Source organism: Egretta garzetta, unplaced genomic scaffold, assembly GCF_000687185.1.
Source record: "Egretta garzetta isolate BGI_Z169 unplaced genomic scaffold, ASM68718v1 scaffold16, whole genome shotgun sequence".
In the NCBI taxonomy this organism is placed as follows: domain Eukaryota; kingdom Metazoa; phylum Chordata; class Aves; order Pelecaniformes; family Ardeidae; genus Egretta; species Egretta garzetta.
The window spans coordinates 144,553-164,371 of record NW_009260022.1 but is presented as its reverse complement, the minus strand read 5'-3'; the positions used below and the strand labels follow the sequence as shown (position 1 = coordinate 164,371).

General features: G+C 37.9%; 1 protein-coding gene across 2 annotated transcripts in view; it reads right to left on the bottom strand.

The window, feature by feature from the left end:
• The window catches only part of SLC4A10 (solute carrier family 4 member 10), a 124,209-nt gene that overhangs the window by 53,907 nt on the left and 50,483 nt on the right, over positions 1–19,819 (bottom strand). For both annotated transcript variants that reach the window (XM_035896211.1, XM_009640735.2), the window contains exons 5-6: positions 14,370–14,530; positions 2,747–2,935 (exon numbers count right to left, since the gene is read on the bottom strand). In XM_035896211.1, the coding sequence (XP_035752104.1) occupies positions 2,747–2,935; positions 14,370–14,530 (350 nt within the window). The remainder of the gene's footprint in view (positions 1–2,746; positions 2,936–14,369; positions 14,531–19,819) is intronic.

Genomic DNA, 19,819 nt, shown 5'->3' with positions numbered 1-19,819 from the left:
GTAGAAGAGCAATGCTTCCAACTGATCAGAAGACATCTGTGTCCAAGACAACTGGGTTTGGAACTCTTCACTGTAATTTAGATAAAAATATATGATTTGCCTTCATACAAATGTTCCTAAAATTATTTAATTTGTATTGTTTAGGGTGCATTTAACTTAATTTAAATCAACATCGTGGAAGTGACTAAATGATATTTTTAACCAGGGGTTAAGAGTGCGCTGAAGCATGTCTACATAAGCACGTGAACTGGAATTCAGTAGTTTTTCATCTTGCAAAATAAGCACAGGCAAATGAAAACCTGTAAGAATGTGTCTCCATACTTACAGCATCACTTAACCACTTAGTATATAAAATTAGTCTGTTTAATATGGACTTAGATGCTGTCCTGACCAGAATCTATTTTTGGGGAAATTAGATAGAGATATGAAGTTTCCCAGAAGAAACTTAGGCAAAAGTACTGTGTCCAGCTCTGGAGCCCTCAGCACAAGAAGGACACGGAATTGTTGGAGCGGGTCCAGGAGGGCCACACAAATATTCCGAGGGCTGAAGCATCTCTCCTATGAGGACAGGCTGAAAGAGTTGGGGTTGTTCAGCCTGGAGAAGAGAAGGCTGCATGGAGACCTGATTGCAGCCTTTCAGTACTTAAAGGGGGCCTATAGGAAAGATGGGGACAACCTCTTTTATCAAGGCCTGCTGTGACAGGGCAAGGGGGAATGGTTTTAAACTAAAGGAGCGTCGCTTTAGATTGGATATAAGGAAGAACTTCTTCATAATGAGGGTGGTGAAACACTGGAACAGGTTGCCCAGAGAGGTAGTGGAGGCCCCATCCCTGGAAACATTCAAGGTCAGGTTGGATGGGGCTCTGAGCAACCTGATCTGGGTAAAGGCGTCCCTGCTCACTGCAGGGGGGTTGGACTAGATGACCTCTAAAGGTCCCTTCCAACCCAAAGCATTCTATGATTCTACGATTCTATCAAAGTGAGATGTTTCTGGAGTGAATTACTACATCAGTTCCACTAACAGACACAGAAAGTTACTGAAATTGAGCTTATCATACTTCCACAGCTTGCCCTGAGGGGTATTTTAAGGAGATCTACTGCCTGTTTGTTCTGCAAGATGTAGTGCAAAAAGCTTATGGAATGTAAGCTGCCATCTTGCATCCTGTGGAAACTAAGGAATAGGAACATTATAGCATTAACTTTCCTAAGTGTCTCCTGAATATTTTTTTAAAGTCATCAGCAAGAGTTGTACAAATCAACAGGAAAGTTGCCTTTAAGATGGACAATCATCCTACTTAACTTTTAATCTTGTGCATCTATATGCATAATCACACACATCTTAACAAATAAATTTTTTCCTTACTCTTAAAGCGATATTTTGGCATAATTAATGTAATCTATTCAGATTAAATTATATGTTGCCTTTTAGGTCTGAGAGTCTTCCCCAGGGAAGCGGCTAGATTTAGAAGTACCTATTAAAACTTCATATGGCACTGATTGAAACAAAAGGTCCTTCCTTGAAACCAAAGTTAATCTCTATACCAACAGCCGCATCTTTCCAGATCACCTCTATGCCTCACAGCACATGGCTGCTTCTTGCACCCTGTACCTTCCCTGTGCTACGGCTGTTTCCTCACTTCCCAGGACGACAGGGGAGCTCAGTAGGGCCCCGAACCAGAGAGACGGCAGAAGGGACTGAGATTTCATTAAAGCTAAGGTGATTTCTGTAATAAGAGTTGCTATAGTCAAATGGTGTTCAGACAAAAATGATGTGGGTATTGTGAGGATACTGGATACAGAGGCTCAGTAATTCTGCAATATATAATTCTAGTGAATTAACTGTAAATATTTTCAAAATTTGGCTGCAAGTTTCATAACACAGGCCTGTGTTTATGTAAATAATGAAGGGGCAATAAGAAATGATCTTTCATTATGATTAACCTATAGCAACAGTACAGCTTATAAAAGCTTCTGTAAAAGCAAGAAAGAAAACAGTTGAGCCAATATTTTACTGTAGAACCACTCTGCAAATGTGCTTTCTCATTTTCATGAACATGATTTTCCAAAAAGTGATCTTCTGAAAGAAAAAGGTACAGTCCTTGTGGCATCTCTCCAACAGTGTCATCTTGAAAATGTTCTTCTCATTTTCCAACCCCTCAAACTCAACTATGAAATCTGAAGCACCAGTTGAACATGAGCTAATGCATACACTGTCATAGACTTAGAAACTATTTCAACGATCCATTACGTTTTAACTAAACAGGCCCTGGATAGTCAACAGAAGTCAAAAATCATCATATCACATTTCTGGCATGAATGGAGCATGTCCACAGTTCAGAGCAACACTGTGCAAAGATGCTCAAGCTCAGCCTGAAGGACTGCACAGAGTGCCACAGATCCAGCACAAGCGTACTGGAGCTGTGCTGCACCAGGGATAATGTGCCACACCAATTATCCAGGACAGAACGGCACGCTAACACAACTAGCCTGCTTCCAACACCTGAGCTAGTTCCCTTGAGTATCTCTGCACAGCCCCAAATTGTGCAGGATACCTGGATTTCAAATTTAAACAGGTGTGTTACTGAACGCGTAAGAGGAACCACTCACATGTAAAGGTACCACTCTTACACAGTAGCTTTTCAGAGCAGACTCAGACTCAGTTCAAGCTGTGGGTACAAACCACGTGCAATACTACACAGGCAGATGTTACTGAAAGATCAAAATGCAAAATAAAACAACACATTACCATTTTTATCCATGGAATGGGGCTCAGACTGCTTCTTTCCAATATCAGCAAAAGATCTCACAATCGGGATCCTGTTGCTCAGCTTCTTCTGGTTCTGATGGTGATGCTGTTTCAGTAATGCCTCATGCACTCTGTGACGAACATCCTCACTGAGCTGCCCAGAACCCACCTGCTGATCCAGAATCATATCTGAAAATATATACATAAACATAATAAAAGACGGGAAAGAAGAATATTTTCTTTTTTAAATTGCAATGGTAAGAACTAGTACCCTACAGGATTACAAATGAAAGGTAATGCAATAGAATTAAATGGTTAATTTTATCTAGAAGTGTTTCACTCTCAGAAGAAAAAAAAATCAAAAAGGATGCTATTAATGTAAAAAAGTCAATCCTTCAAAAGATACGCAGTTGCCAAATTCAGGTCACCTATGTAACTTTGAAGTCAGTCCCTAAGCACTCCCATACATAAGGCATTTAAACCCAGGATTAGCTGTATAAAATGTCTTTTGTTTTCCAAATAACCCCTACCCTATTTGCTGCAAAGGACTGGCATGCCGTGAGGAAGCAACTTTTTTACTCCCTTTATACTTACCACAGGAGATTACAGCCTAGCTCTTTATTTCTTATAATTACAATACTTTCAGTACAATATAAAGAAATTTCAGATACGACAACCCAGGAAAATTTGCTGCATTATTTGCAAATACTTAATAGATCTCATTCTACTGCCAGATGTACATGTTCCTGCAAGAGAATCATTACGTGGAGGTGTGAGTGAAATTGATCCCCCCCCCGCTAAGAAATTACAACCATTTTTACCGTCCACTGGCAGAAAATATTCTTACATATTCATAATCAAAACTATTTGTAAATATGTGCATTATGTATTTCAAATGGGGCAGAATTTTTGAGAATTTTCTGGGATTTTTTTAATAATTATTTTGGGAAATCCTGCTAGCAACAGTAATAATACTTAACAGAAAAAGAAAGGAAAAAAAATAAATTCTGTATCAAAGCAAGTAAAACAGCGTTTAAGTACACACTGTCCTTGTATATCCATTGGAAGAAACTGTACTGCACAAAAATAGTGATATAATAAGCCAAGTCAAAAACTCGCTATACGGAAAATTCAGGCAGCTCATGATTCTGTGCTGGAGTCAGATTCATATCTACCAGTGAATTCAGTGGAAAAGCAAGCAGAGAAGAAAAAATAAAAAGCAGACGCATCATCTGTAAAGATACAGTTTGTCAGTTCCTTGATAAGTGCTAAGAGCAAGAGAAAAGAAGAGACATAATAAAAGGCATTAAATAATTATGCTGGTTAAAAGCAGAGTTTAATTGCTAACAATCAACTATGCATCATATATACATTTAAAAAACACAACAGTTTTTCTGAAGTTCTCTATATCCACATAACAAGCCAATGCATCATATACATAACTGCTTTAAGAGCCAAACAACAGACGACCTGCATGTTTCACTTTCTACGAAGAAGCTACCAACAAATCTACATCTGTATGACAACACACACACAAAAAGACAAGGCTAGGTCCACAGATAAATGCAGCTGCCAACAGATGCAAATGTGAGAGATGTATTCGCATCTCGCAATGAAGAGTGATGCAGAGGTCTTAAACGTTGCCTTTGATCCCCTCCAGCAATTATATTCTGTGCAGTTTTAACAACGGTGTTGACCAAACAGCTCACACTGCAGAGTAATACTGCCTATTGGTGTGCCTAAACTGATAAAATCTGTCTTTGGGGTGCTTGCCTGACTCTGAAGGGAACTTTTATCTCCAGGGCTAACTCAAACACCACCAGGTCAGTTATCTCTGCACTCCCAGTCTAAACAAACACAGATTTTCTATTACTCTAGACTCTCATGGAAGAGATAGAGAGGCATAGCAGCAAGATGAGTTTCAGAAAGGCAAAAGTGTTCAAGAGAAAGTCTTCAGTAGAATTTTTTCAGAAGGAGCCAAGAATTTGCAACACATGAGAAAAAGAAAAGAAAGTCCAGCTCCAAGAAAAATACTCACTTTCCTGCTCAACTCTACTGCCTTTTGAGGAACTGTCTCTGCCCTGATGATTACACTGTCTTCCCTTTAGATAGCCTTAGTACATGAATTTGCAAGTCACAGCTCCCAAAACAGGCCAGTGCTTTCTGTAACATGACAGGGGATCTTCAGAGGAAAAAAATAAATAGTAAATATATAACTTAGGGTATCTGTGCTAAAACACGATTGAAATGATCCTCCCCCCATCCTTTTTAATTCTGCTGACCAAAAGACAAATTGTAGAAGATGCAAAAACAGATTACCTTATCTGAGTTGCTCTAAAACAGAAATCAAAAGGAAGAGCTGAAAAAAGGACTCCTCTAGAACAGACAAATTTAGGGTTGTGGTCACCACCTGGCTTACAGATCAGCGGAACTTGACTTGTATGGTGTCATTCCCGGAATTACAGTCTTTTCCATATTAAATATTAAAATATATTAACTGCTGAGGATGATGAAAATATTTAAGATGATCCAGCTGAGGACAGAAAATGCCAGGAAAAAGAAAATCACATCCCTATCCTCTTCCTTGCCTAGATGCTCTGCTAGACTCGTTAACAGCCACACAAGCCATAGAGTTAGTGCCAGTGTGGTGACTAACAATTTTTATTTCCTGTCAAACTGACAAGAAAGTGGCTTACCTTGAGTTTTCTTTTTTTTTTTTTTTTTTTTTTTTTACAAAAAAAGCACCTCTGCCACATGTAAAAAGGGAAGATGCATTCAGATTTGGAGAGAGTGAAGATGTGTTTTCTTGCTTGATACTCCCCTCCAGTTGTTACTCCTTTAATACAGACCCACTTGAAGTAGCTGTAGGAGTTTAGACGCAGTCAAATTACTGACAGATTGCTGTATTTTGATCACTTTTTCAAGACTTGAACAGATTTGAATAGTAGTAAGAAAGACTGTCTCCATCAGCACCTATCATTATGGGATTCCACTTCAGCTTCTTCCCAAGTTTTTCAACATATCTTTGAAAAGCTCAAGCCTCTGCAATGTCAGTGATAACACTCTTGATTGCAAAGATAAGCTTGAAAACAAGAGCAACATGGTTGAAGTCCAAGAGTAAATGGCAAACAGGAGCATTTTAGACATCTCATTTTCAGAACAGACTCTACTTCCTTAATCCTGTGAGAAGATGATCCCACATGCTCCCACCAGCTGAAGCTGCACCTACTTTTCAAAGCCCCGTCTTTCACTTCTGTATCTAGAGTGCATGGCCATTTCTCCAAACTCCATATGACAAAATGGAGTAAAAAATACAGACCTGAAACTTCACACCACCGTATCTCAGCTACATTCCTGTGTAACAGGGTTTCCATGCTCAGGAACAAATGTTTGGGATTTTTCATTTGTTTGTTTTAAAGAACTTTCCTCTTGAATGACCTTTTAAATTCTGCAGAGCCCCCTTCGAGCCAGAGACACAGCTTACTATTAGATTTTTCAAGGTTGTTTCACAACCATATGGAGCTTTCAGCAAGATGCAACGTGTGGAATATCCACCAGCACAGTGTTACCCATCCTATTAATTGCTCACACCATACCATTTCTGCTGACGTCAGGAACACTAAAGTAGGATGTTTCTTCCGTAAGGAATCTTGATTCATACTGGAACCATGAAATAATTTTTTCAAGTTTTTAGAGACAGACATTCTTCCTGCCCTGGTCATTTAAAAAGATTCAAAGAAACTTGGGGTTTCATATAATTTCAAGAATGTCTTCTCCATTCAGGCTCACTTACAATACATCATTTACACAAAATTGATTTTGTGAGCAAATGTGAGCAATGTGAATACTTAAACAACCTATTGTAGTAACTCAGCTCCTCATCACCTGTGAACAATTTACCCAGGCTGTGAATTAGAGCATCAGGGGTGTAAACACTTCAGTTCAAATGTAGCGCAGCTCATGTGTTGCCCAGCACGAGAAGCTGCATCTGTCCCACCTCTAGGGTTGGCAAGGATGCAAAAGGAGGTTGGCTGCTTTCACTCACTCTGCAGACTCACTCGCACTGCAGCTTTGTACAGACATATGTGGCCAGACCCACATGGAGCCATCCCAGGTCCAAGTAAATGAGCAAAAAGGAGACATTCAAGCGTGGCCACAGCTCTTTCCCCATTGCGCCAGGTTCACACCGTGGCCATCGCCTCACGTACAATACTACACAAAACTCCCAGGTGCAACACAGAATAAATTTACAGAAGGTATACTGCATTTGCACCAAAATACCTGTGAAGTCCAAAAAGAAATCACTCACAGGTAAACAGGCTAAACTGGGCCTGACTTTTACAGTAGTGAGTAAAGAAACAAGACCCAGAGCTCTTCCCCGCCCCGTATACTAGATGAAATACAAGTTTTGAATTGCTGGGCTCATATTCTTCTGATACAGGTTGGCACTGTCAGTTTACAGCAGAAGAAACTGAACTCTGTATATACCAGAAAAGTTGATGGGATTTACACCTCTCAATCTTCCAAATTTTATAACTGTACAATTGCAGGACAAAATGAGAGATTAATGACAAAAAATAGAACACATGGGCTTTTGTGTGCGTCATGATTGCAGTGACAGCTGACTACAAAACCTAATTTCAAAGCCAAGGTTTGTTTGTTTTGTGGTTGTTTTCTTTTCCTTAAAGACAGGGGAGAAGAAAACACAAGCAACCCGAAAGCAGTGCTTTATGGAAGACATTCAGTTGAAATGCTGTCCTTTACCTTAACCTGTCTCTAATAGGAACCCGAATATATACTTCTTTAGTGAGTTAGGCACTAGAAGCAATAGAAAAGTAGCAATTAAGATTCTTGGGCTGCATTTGTGAACCAAGACCCATTTACAATGTTTACAATGGTGATTATAAACAAGCTATCTAAGCCAGCGGATTTAGCCCGCTCATCCAAGCAGGCAGAGTGTTCCACTGCACTGAGACGGATTCTATTTCCAGCTCTACCTGAAAATACTTTGTTCAACTTCTCAGCTGAATTACATGAAAAGGAAAGACAGAGTGAAAAATGTCTGCTTTTTAAAGTAATAGCATGCAATTTTACTGAAGAATAAGAGCAAGTGCTTCACAAAACTGTAAACAGTAGTGATGAGGCTAAAATTCCCAGCCTGCAGTTCAGAGAGCAAGCACACTTGTAAGTCAGCTATGCTAACATGCCACAGTGGATGCTACCAAAAGAATGGAGACCTCAAAAAACACTGTTTTGCATCTCTAAACAGAACAAGAGGCATGAGCGACACTGGTTCTTTCTCTACACAAAAAATGAAACTTGAGATTGACTTGCACAATCTAAAAAATTCCCACATTTGTGGTTAACATGGGAAAATACAAAACAAAAAAAGCCTCACCATGCTACTTAGAAGTTGGTACGAGATTTACAATTTACCCACAAAGGAATAAAACCTGAAAGAGGTTTCTCTGTAGACATAATCACCGCATGATAAACTGTAAATAAAGCAAACAAATGCAAAAACCTGGGTGAGAAGGTGAAAGCTGAAGGAAAGACAGGTATAGGGTCAAACAGAGAAGCAGACTGCTCACAGGCAATCCCATGTTTTGTTACAGTGTTTGTAATAAAAGTTTAATCTACCATAAAAGCACTTTCAGAAACATAACACAGTGTGAGTGTTGCAGCTGAAACAAAAGGCTCCAGTGAAATAAAATCTAAACTGGAGCCAGTTTAAATATATTATTATTATTATTATGGAGTAATATAGCTTAAAGCAAACAAAGGCAAAAGAAGACTTGTCCAGATTGAAAGCTTAACATGATATTACCGAAATCAATAAAATTGCACACTTGGGATGTAATGCCCTGAGTTGTTGAGCACAGAGTCCAGTGACCTCAATCACAAGATTAAGCTGTTACACAGATTGAAAATTCGATCGTGAGGAACATACGAAAGACTGCTTGGGAAAAAACAGAAAGATCTCTGGATGGGAAAGCATGGGAATATTTTAACATTTAGTTTAAAAAAATAAACCATATTACATGTAAGCTATTTAAAATAAATGGGACTATCTAATATTTCAAACATGTGCAAGTCATCAAAGCACCACTGTGCAATGCTGAGGCCACAGTCTGTATTTGACAAGGTTTGACATTTGTTCACAGTACACTCTGCACAACCACAAGAAAATACGAGATCTGTGATTCATGTTGTAAAGAAAGTATTGCCATTAAAGGCTGGACTGAACAGTTTTTGAACCAAACAACAGAAAATGGCATGATATGTTAAGTAGAAAAACCTTTTGGGTTCACATTCAGTGCTTACAATCAAAAAACCAGATGGTAATCTGAGAATCTACATGGTTTCAAAGGAACTAAATGAAAATATCAAAAGAGAACATTTTCATCTGCCAACTTGAACAACACAGTGAAGCTGCTCTCTAATGGTGCAGCCAGATTCTGGCAAATACCTCCTCAAGAGATAAGTTCCAAAATAAATTGTTTTGATTACATAGATTTTTTTCAGACTTCCTTTTAGCATATGTTCTATACAGAATTGACCGATAAAATATTACTACATCAAATGTTCAAAGGAATTCCTTGTGCATGGAGTGGTAGCTTATTGATATAGGAGCCACTGCAAAGACATATAAAAAAAAAAGTCATATATTAAAAACAGTAATAAAAAACCAAAAAATGTTTAATAAAAATGCATTTTTAAACAGAATAATGTTCAGCAGAGGAACTGAGCTCTTTTCAAGGGAAAAATAAAATCCATCTTACAAAATCTAAGAACAATTTGAGAAACTTCAGGAATGAGCACGTTGTTTCACTGCATGATGACAATGTTGGAAATTCATCTTGGAAGTCTCTATTATAATAAGATATTGTCTGTGAATTCAGCATCATAGGTATAAGCAAGCTCTTTATCAACAAAGAATATTGGATGCCTGTCCAAAGAAATTTAGTCTTGTAGATCAAGTCATTTTTTAATAAGACAGAGTTGGAATGAAAAAGAATCTAATAAAGAATGGACATGCTGGAAGGCAGGATGATTTAAAAATTCTCACCACATTACTGGTGCCAAAATATTTTTATGCAGAACTACCAGAGTTTCCAGGGATGAAATACAAAATGTTCTGAAAGCCATGCAAACAGTATAAAAGATGTTTTTCATCCATAGATTTTACCACAAGCCCATTAAGGTCTTAAAACACAGACTTTACTATAAAGGCATTTTCAAGGGCTAAGTGCTGAGAGTTTAATGCCTTAGTGAGTAAGTGTTTATAGATTAAAATCCTTGACTAAAACAAGTAACAATTCTTTGTCTCAATTTAGCAATGAAGACTGAGTATACCTCTTTCACTGCATTTACAGAAATATGATTTGATATTGGAATATGGCCCAAAGAGCAAGACATTACCAACAAATACACAACACACATTTCTCCCTAATAAAGTGGTAAGGCAAGTAAAAAGAAAGGACACATGCGCAATTAGTTTATTTGTTCTCAAAAGATATGATGCACTACAGTATTGCAGTAAAATTCTCAACAGATTGCATAAAAAACAAAATCCATAGTAATAAACTATGAATCAGAAGTACAAGTTAATTTAGGAGTAGCACTTAAGACCACAGGGTACAATCTGTTTTTGCAATTTCTCCTACACGTGGTATACACAGTACCATTGAAAAGAATAACCAAAAGCGATCATCGGGATCACTGGACTAGCCTAGCATGGGAATGGCTAGCATGCAAAATAAAAAGACTTGAATGTTGAAAAAAAATTGAAGTCAACAGGTGAAAGCAATCATTTCTTTAAATTCAGAAGTGTCAAGACTGCCAGATACAATGGAATACATACCAACTTCAAGGTGAAAGCAATGTTTGCTTTATATAGCGCATGATAAGTAGAATTGTAACTGCTGACAGTGAATAGCAACCAAGTAGAACACACAAGAAAGAATTTTCTGAGAGATGTAAGTTCTGTCTAATCTTCAGGTCCAGCAGTCATTTATACGGAAAAAGAGCAGCCTGTCATATTATTTGGAATTACCAAATTTCTAACATACCTAGCACACACATCTTGGTGGCATGCTTGTCACCACTACTATTAAAGTCCTTCCTCTTCCCAGAACTGCCTCATGTGTGCCACACACTTTGTAACGTTTTATAAGCCCTGGAGAGCAGGAACTAAATATGTATTATTACTGTTCCAAATTACAAAGGAACTTGATCGAGGAAGAGGAAAACAACATTACTACAACACAAATAATAACAATAATAGAGGAAAGGAAATGGAATTTTTCTTGCCAGAAGAACCTGCTGCAAAGTTGTTAAAAAAAATGCCTCCTTGCTTATTGAATCTGCAGAGGGGAAAAAAAAAAATCCTCTCTCAAAGACAAAGCAAGACCCATGCAAACCTTATCATGTGTCAGATCAACTTATCAAAAAGAGATGCCTACCAGTTCAAACAAGTAAAACAATAAATTAAATACACCCACATCTGCCACAACAACAGATACTTTTACAGGGAAAACAGTGCCTGGTAATTCGTGAAAGCCGTCCTAAAGCCTCATCTCAAAAGAAACAAGTTTTCCTAGTCAACAAATCAAGGCATCCCAGAAGAAGGACTGATGCAAAATAGCATTACAGTAACTCATCAAATTCTCTACTAAAGGACAATTTACAACAGTGCTAAGTTTCAAAACAAAGTGAGTATTATTGAATGCTGGAATTTTTGGACACCTTAACTAAACTAACAAACAAAATGACTACACCTAACTAAAGACATGAACTCATTGTGGTCTCGCTACACACTATCTTCCAGAAACAGAAAAAAAGTTTGCTGAAGTTATTTTTATTGCATTAATCCTTGTTTTGTTACCTACTTAAATAAAAACAATTCTGGAAGGGATCTCTTAGCCGACTACAGAAGAAGTTGAGAGATTCTTGGATTAAAAATGTAAAGCTCAAGCTTAAAAATCCTAGTGTACTATTTAAGTAAAAAAGCAATAAAGGAACATCAAGCAGCTGATCTAAGTACTTCTTGATTATTTTTTTTAAATTAAATAAATAATAGAGCAGCGTACTGATAAACACCTTTGTTCTTTCAAATCAGCTGCTTTTTATTCTTCATGTTTATCTTTTATCATTATCAAGACAAATTTTGAAGCTCTGATTCAGACCATGATTCATGGGAGAATCAGATCTCGGCACAGAGTAGAAACCCACGCAAGTTTCTGCAAATTTGGATTAATAATAACTTGCGTCAGTTTGACATAAACAATTTGAGAAAGGTAAATGTGAAATGCAGCTACCACTAGCTGTGCCAATTTTAATTCCACTGTTAAATATAGCCCACTGAACAATTATCTCCCTTACCTGATAACGTAAATAACTAAAATCAATCTGGAGTGTCAGAAAATTTTCTTGCTCTGTCTTTTGTACCTTTGCCTAAACAAAAGTTTTCTATTTTTATCTGTGTATTTTGCAATTTCTGTTAACGCGCTACTTTGCATCTATGGCAAGGCAACAAAAAGGCCTCAACAACCACTCAAGCACCATTACTCTGTGCGTGTGCTCTTTTCCCAATTTACATCTGTTGCATCACGTTTGATCTTCAAGCAAAGATTGCAGTATGGAGAAAACCATAAATCTAATATGATAATTGTATAAAATAGCAATATATTGTATAATTTGTATAAAACATCAAATGTACGATTTACATATACAGCACCATTTTCAGAAATGTTGTGAAATACAGTAAGGCAATGTATTGGGTCTGGCTGAGATGGAGTTAATTTTCCCCACAGCAGCCCTCATAGTGTTGTGCTTTGTATTGGTGGCTAGAAAGGTGTTGATGACGCACCACTGTTACGGCTACTGCTGAGCAGTGTTAGCGCACAGCATCAAGGCTGTCTCTCCAACGTTCCCCCTTCATCTGTAAGGCTGGGGCTGGGCAAGATCTTGGGAGGGGACGTAGCCAGGATAGCTGATCCAAAGAGACCAAAGGGATATTCCATACCATATGACATCTGCTCAGCAATAAAAGCTAAGAGAAAGGAGGAGGAGCAGGTGCGTTCATCATAACGATGTTTGTCTTCAGGAGCAACTGCTATGCGTCCTGAAGCCCTACTTCCCTGGAAGTGGCTGGACATCACCTGCTGATGGGAAGTAGAGAATAAATATTTTGTTTTCCTTTGCTTCTGTGCATGGTCTTTGCTTTTTCTTTATTAAAATGCCTTTATCTTGACCCACGAGTCCTGCTGAGGAGGGGAGTGATAGAACGGCTTGGTGGGCACCTGGCATCCAGCCAAGGTCAACCCACCACATGTAGAAGCAAGGTAAAACTTTTAAGTAGATGTGAGATATGGAAGGATACCAGTCCAATAACCACCATGAGCATGAGACTAGCCCTTACTAAGGGTAGACAAAACAGAAAATTAGCAACGCCAGACTATAAAATAGTACAGCTCTTTTCTCTGTATCTTCTCTGCTGGAAGGGACAGAGATCTTTAAACAAGAGCAAGAACAGAGCACTAGAAACTCTACACCACCCCTTTGACAGGGTGTAATCATTTTAATGATGAGTTTAAAGTCTAATGTAGATATACTTAAATACCTGTATTACACCCCTATTTTGATAGACTAGAGAAACTTAGTTTATCTTTAGTTCCTGTCTATTAACAAATTTATTTATAAATTATCTAATTCAAATTAGCTGCTGTATTAGGGAAGGGAAATAAACACACTATAAACAGACTATACTGGCCATGCAACCTTTGTAGTTTTAGGACTCCTTGAGGCTGTGCATTACAGGTCTGTACATACAGCCTCCAACAACCTGCTCTATTACAGTAACAAATGCACTACCAAAAAAAAAAGTCCCCTGCAGTAACTGGTTGCAGCCTTTATGGGAAACACCAGAACACAGAAAATGGCATTCAGTCTCAATCTCACTTATACTTTTGGGGGACAAGAGTCGTCTATTATGTTCTCTTGCTTTCTGCTGTTCTCAAAAGCTCTCGATTTGCAACTGGCAAATACACCTTCACTGGAAAAAATGCACTCAACTTCGGTTAAAGAAGTTAATGCATCTTAAAATTTTCAAAATACTTACACTTAATATTATTGTTCTTGGTTTCATTCTCAACTCAGAGACATGTTTTTAAAACGTATATTTTCATGTTAGCAATTATGATGAATACTTCCCTATGATTTAATTTTTTTAAGCTAGATTGTCTGCAATTAGCATAGCAGTAGATTCAGTTTGTGGAAGTGAGCACACACATCATTCACAATGTGAGCTGGCACAGCAGGAACAGAGAACGTGCCAGTTCTAATGAAATATATCTAAACTGTCCTCTCTGTTCCATTTTATTTTTCTCCTTTACATACAAACTGATTCTGAAAATAGCAAAGTCTATACAAAAAATATAAATAAAATATTAACCAGTTGTATCAGTCATTAGATTTTTTTTTAATGTATTGAGTAAAACACTTCCTAGGAATTTCTCAACTGAACTGATTACTATTCAATAGCTTTCTTATAAGCAACAGTGTAAGCACTTACTTTTTATGATTAATTTTCGTAACTAATAAATGGAACATCAATACATACCTGCAATTTCTTCTATGGAGTTAGCTCTCATATCCAAAAGAACTGTGCCATTCAGGATACAGCTTCTCAGCTCAAACAAGCTATGAAGTGACAGTGTGGCAACATATGGTTTGCTCCACCTCTCTCCACCATCCTCTACATCTTCTTCAAACTTCAACCACCTGTGCAAACAACCAATTTTGTAACTCCATCGTGCATAAGGAATGAAAAATAAATCACTTCCATGGATATTGAAAAAGCACTGTCAAAAATGTCTTTGGATTTCATTTTATTCTTTCTTTGTAGGAAATACAAGAAACTTGAAACTTCCTTTGCCTGCTTCTTCCCATATAATGCTGTATTATACCATTTTTGAAGATAAATTCTGATCACAGAGATGAAGAGAGAAGCATATTAAGTAATCATTATTGTATTTTACCAAAACTTTAGTAATTCTCTGGCATACAATGATATTTCTATGATAGAACAGTAAGTAATACGAAAAGGATAGACGAGAAGAATTTGTAGTAAGAGAAAAAGATAAGCTATACATAAGAACACAGGAGAGAACTTTATTTAGCCTTCGCTTTGGACTAAACACAAGAAAGAGGAGACATTTTTCATTTAAAGTAAATATACTGACGTATTCACACTTTACAGAACCTTTGTTAGTTTAAGTTGTTAGTTACTTAACTGCACTAAGCTACTTATAAAGCCAGTAAAACATGCAAAATTCAGGACATTTTCCATTTAAAAGTTCAGTGAATTAAAATGAAAAACCTGACTGGCACATACATGCACACACGAGCAATGTGCAAACATTTGTGAACAGTCTTTCAAGCCCTAAAATACGGGCCTTACTGAGGCAAAACAGCCATGTGAATGACATGAAATAGCACTTCAGAATCTAGCAACAACGTTATATCTCACTATTTTGAGTCTCATTTGCCTGTTCTCAGGTCAGTGTAAATCCGGAGAGACTTCTGTGAAGTAAAAGGACACATGAAACTGGCATGAGAGGATCAAGTCCTTTGTTACTAGCCTGCTGGATGAACTTTCTTGCACGACTTTTTAATTGTTTACTGATAAAAATTACACTAAAAACATTAAAAGGATAATAAACAAACAACAAAAAAGACAAGTCTGTTGACATATGCAAAAGTGTTTTAAATTAAAGTTATTAAGCTGTTCAAGCATACACAGATGCTGCTGCATGGAGCCATACAGCCTGCCAGCTTGGCAGGGTTTGAACAGCTGCAGCCACAGCAAAAGCCTCAATCGCTGCACTCGACAGCACTCCTCTGGTTTGTATGGACCAGGCAGCACAGAAGTCAAGCAGAGCCTCACACCTTGACAGCACCTTCACACTTATTTCCAGACAGCAGGGAGGCGTAGAGACTTACGACCTCTAAAGCTGAGCAATTTCCAGTTTTACCAAGCCTCGCTGCAAACACAGGTGTCTGTTCTGCTCCTGGCCCACCTGCCTAGCTCTGCTCCTACCTGTAAAATAGGCCTGTGTAGAATCATAGAATCATTTAGGTTGGAAAAGACCTTTAAGATCATCAAGTCCAACCATTAACCTAACGCTGCCATTCCGCCACTAAACCATGTCCCTAAGCACCACATGTACACATCTTTTAAATACCTCCAGGGATGGGAACCCAACCACTTCCCTGGGCAGCCCGTCCCAATGCTTAACAACCCTTTTGGTGAAAAAATTTTTCCTAGTGTCCAAACTAAGCCTCCCCTGGTGCAACTTGAGGCCATTTCCTCTTGTTCTATCATCCATTGCCTGGCAGAAGAGACCAACACCCACCTCGCTACACTCTCCTTTCAGGCAGTTGTGGAGAGCAATAAGGTCTCCCCTCAGCCTCCTCTTCTCCAGTCTAAACAACCCCAGTTCCCTCAGCCGCTCCTCATAAGACTTGGGCTCCAGACCCCTCACCAGCTTTGTTGCTCTCCTCTGGACATGTTCCAGCAATGCAGAGTCTTTCTTGTAGTGAAGGGCCCAAAACTGAACACAGTATTCGAGGTGCAGCCTCACCAGTGCAGAGTACAGAGGCATGAATATAGAACATATTTTAGACACATCTCTCCTTTCAGTCCCTGTGTAGCAGATTCTTCCCTTTCTGATGCCATCCTGCAAGCAGCCACCACACTTCAGTGACCCACTCATCACCAGCATACCTGCTGCCTTCCTGATGCATTCCATTTCTTCTAACTGTACCAGCTGCCTCCTAATCACTCTCCCGTTACTTACATACACAATTTGCCGCCAAATCCTCAGCTTCTCCAAAATTTCCAATCTCCTGTGTCTAGCCCTCTCCTCCTCTTTGTAATTGAACATTTTTCCCTCCATTTCCTCTGTGCCAGCCAGTTTCTGTATCTCAACTTTGCCCACGAGACCTCTTCTCCACCAGACTTCTGTTCTCCACTCCCTTCATTGCAGTCTCTCTTCTCTTCCCAGCCTAGCCAGGCTATCTCCTTTACCTTTTCATTCTTCCGGAGAAGCACAAGAAGGACACGGCACACACAAAAATTTGCTTCCACAAAGCTGAACTGTCAAAATGAACTTGCATATGCAAATGAGATTTTCCAAACAGATTTTCAAAACAATGTCCAAATGGACATCAAACACAAATTAACACACGCCACCAAATTCAAAGCCATTGGTTTGACAGGGATGAGCTACAACTCAGGGAAGTTACCAAGAAGCATGTGGGAAGGAAAAAGAAGTTGTTCCTCTTTTTTTTTTTTTTTCATTTTGCAGTTGCACTTGACCTCCATAAGAAGAGGCTGCTCTTAGTTTACTCATGGCACTCATGTTTCCAAGCTAGAAACATGCTAGACCTATTTGTGGCCATAACAGCACAAACATGGTGCATTAATTGTCCTGCTTAAACTATTGCCTCCTAAGGCTCTGCAAAATATCTACATTTTTATCTTCTCATACCTCTGTTTTTGTGCATGTTTCTAAACTCTTTAGGAGTTTTAAAAGATTACGATATTCGCACTTGGGTATTCCCAATTATTTCTGATCACCTTATTTTATGCTGATTTGAAAAAAAGATTAAAAATCATGCTACATATATCCTATAAACAATGATGCAAGCATAGATTCTTACAGATTCTCATCAGAAACCTGATACTGTCATTACCTTCTGTTGATGTAAATAATCTTCAGCATTGTTTACCTGATTATACTGTTGCAGCCTGTCCTTCATACTACCTATTTAGAACATACTGACCAATTCTAAACAGATTTTAAATGAGCGATAAAAGACAAAGATATTATTAAAAGTTTCATTAAGATAGGTGACTGGACAGAAGCAGGCTTATAACCAGAGCTCATAACTTACTAAGGACACATAGACAAGAAAAATCTAAATAATGAAAACAGTTTTCATTAAGAGTCTATGGTGTCAATCAAACATCAAAGCTTACACACAACATAAAAATCCATAGGAAACTATTGCTACTGCTCAAATAATCATACTTGCTATCATGATCATCTCCATCTGACTTTCAATCAACTTGAATAGTATAATTCTATGGGTTGCATCCAATTTCCTACTGTTACTAAAACTTACATGTTTAAACACATTATCATACATTGTTACTTAATGAGCCAACAGGCTAATACATAAACGTAAATCATACCCAGCTGAGAGACTTTTACATTTGGAATCAACTTCTATTTTTCTTTTAATAAGCATTACATGAGTTTACTCATCTCATCCAAGGGAAAATCATGTTTATCACCTTTTATCTTTACAGAATTACTCCTCTGTTATGTCAGATAATCCTTATTTAACATATCAAATGAGAAACAGCAGCAGAAAACATAAACCAAACAAATCTCTAATCTTACATATAGCCATTCAATTCTAAGCATTCAAGTGGTTTTAAAAATTTTAACAACCTTCTGAATTAATGTACAAGATGCAAGGATAGAGATGACTTTGAAATCCAAATTCATGCATGGATCCCAAGTTTGCCCATTTTCTACTCTTTTTAGTTTCTCAGAGAAAAAGAATAATTTTAATATATTTACTTTTGCAGTTTAAAGCCCTTAAATTGATATGGGCAATAAATAAAAGGCTTTCATAATTCCCCAGAAAACTACACTAACCCCATCTGTATATTGAGCTCATGTGCCACATGTATCCCATGTTCCTGGAATATATTTAGAGCTATCTTAGTTGTGTCTGATCACATAGAAGAGCAGCTTCATTCATATGGTTTTCTTTTACTGGTAAAGACTAGTGCAGGTGTATCAACAATACAGTTTAGTTCCTCTGATAGCATACCTGCTGGAACGCAATATGCCAGCAAGAGTTTCAGCAAGGTATGTTACTAAAGGAAAATTATTACTCAGATGTGTACATGTGTACATACGCACACACACGTTACATCTTCAAAAGTCATCTCTATCATTTTTTCAGGAGTCAATAAAAAGGGTGGGCACCCTTCATCGTAGACTCAGTTACAACATTTTGGCCTACAACATGAAGTGGGTGAGTTGAACATGATCTATTTTATAGTCTGTTATGTCTGCAGCAGAGCGCTGGAGTATGTATTCACTTACAACCTACTCAAGAGTCAATGTTATTAATCTAATCTTACAATCTATATAAATCTCCACATGAGCTTTTCCTGCCTATGCTGATTAGAAAATGAACCAAAGTAAACAAGTATGTCAGAGACAAAGCAGAAGTGATAAACCTAAGGTTTTTTTGTGACCTAGTTTCTTCAGAAGAAAGTTTTGATCCAGAAGAGATGCATTTTCCCTTCATATTTGTAATTTTCCCTAGTACGTCCATTTTCTAGCCACTATTAACAACTTACTTTCTAAACTATGGACACAGGTTTATTTTCGTAACTGTGCTGTTTCATTGAAATTCAAGCCTAAACACTTTCCTGTTGGTTCCAAAGCATCGATTTTCCTGCTTACCACATATCCTTTTCTATTCCAGAAACATAGTGATATTCTCCCAAAATTTTCACTTGATATTAGCAGATAAATGAGTCCCAACAGTTTGAGTAAAACCTGCTACAAATCAGGCACTACTTTCCAGCCATGAACACAAGAGGCTATTAGGATAGATTTGAACATGAATTGCTTTCCTAATAGCTGCAATTTGCAACTATACTATTGTGCATATAAAATAAGCCCTACTGTTATGCCTCAGTGTATTTCTCCACAAACTTCCTGGAAATATTTTTTGGGGGATAGAAACTATGTATCATGCATTCTCTACAAAAGTTGTACAGCTGGGCCATATACAAAAAATTACATTAGTAAGACTGACTTGATTTTAAAAGGTATGTGCTGCTTCTGGCTTTAAATCAATTAATGGTGAAAAAATAATTAATTTTGTCACTCTATCAACATAACTAAGTTATTCCATTTGGCTCACTAACTAATTCCATGGATGGGACAGCCTAAATCAGGTCTTGGAATGGAACAG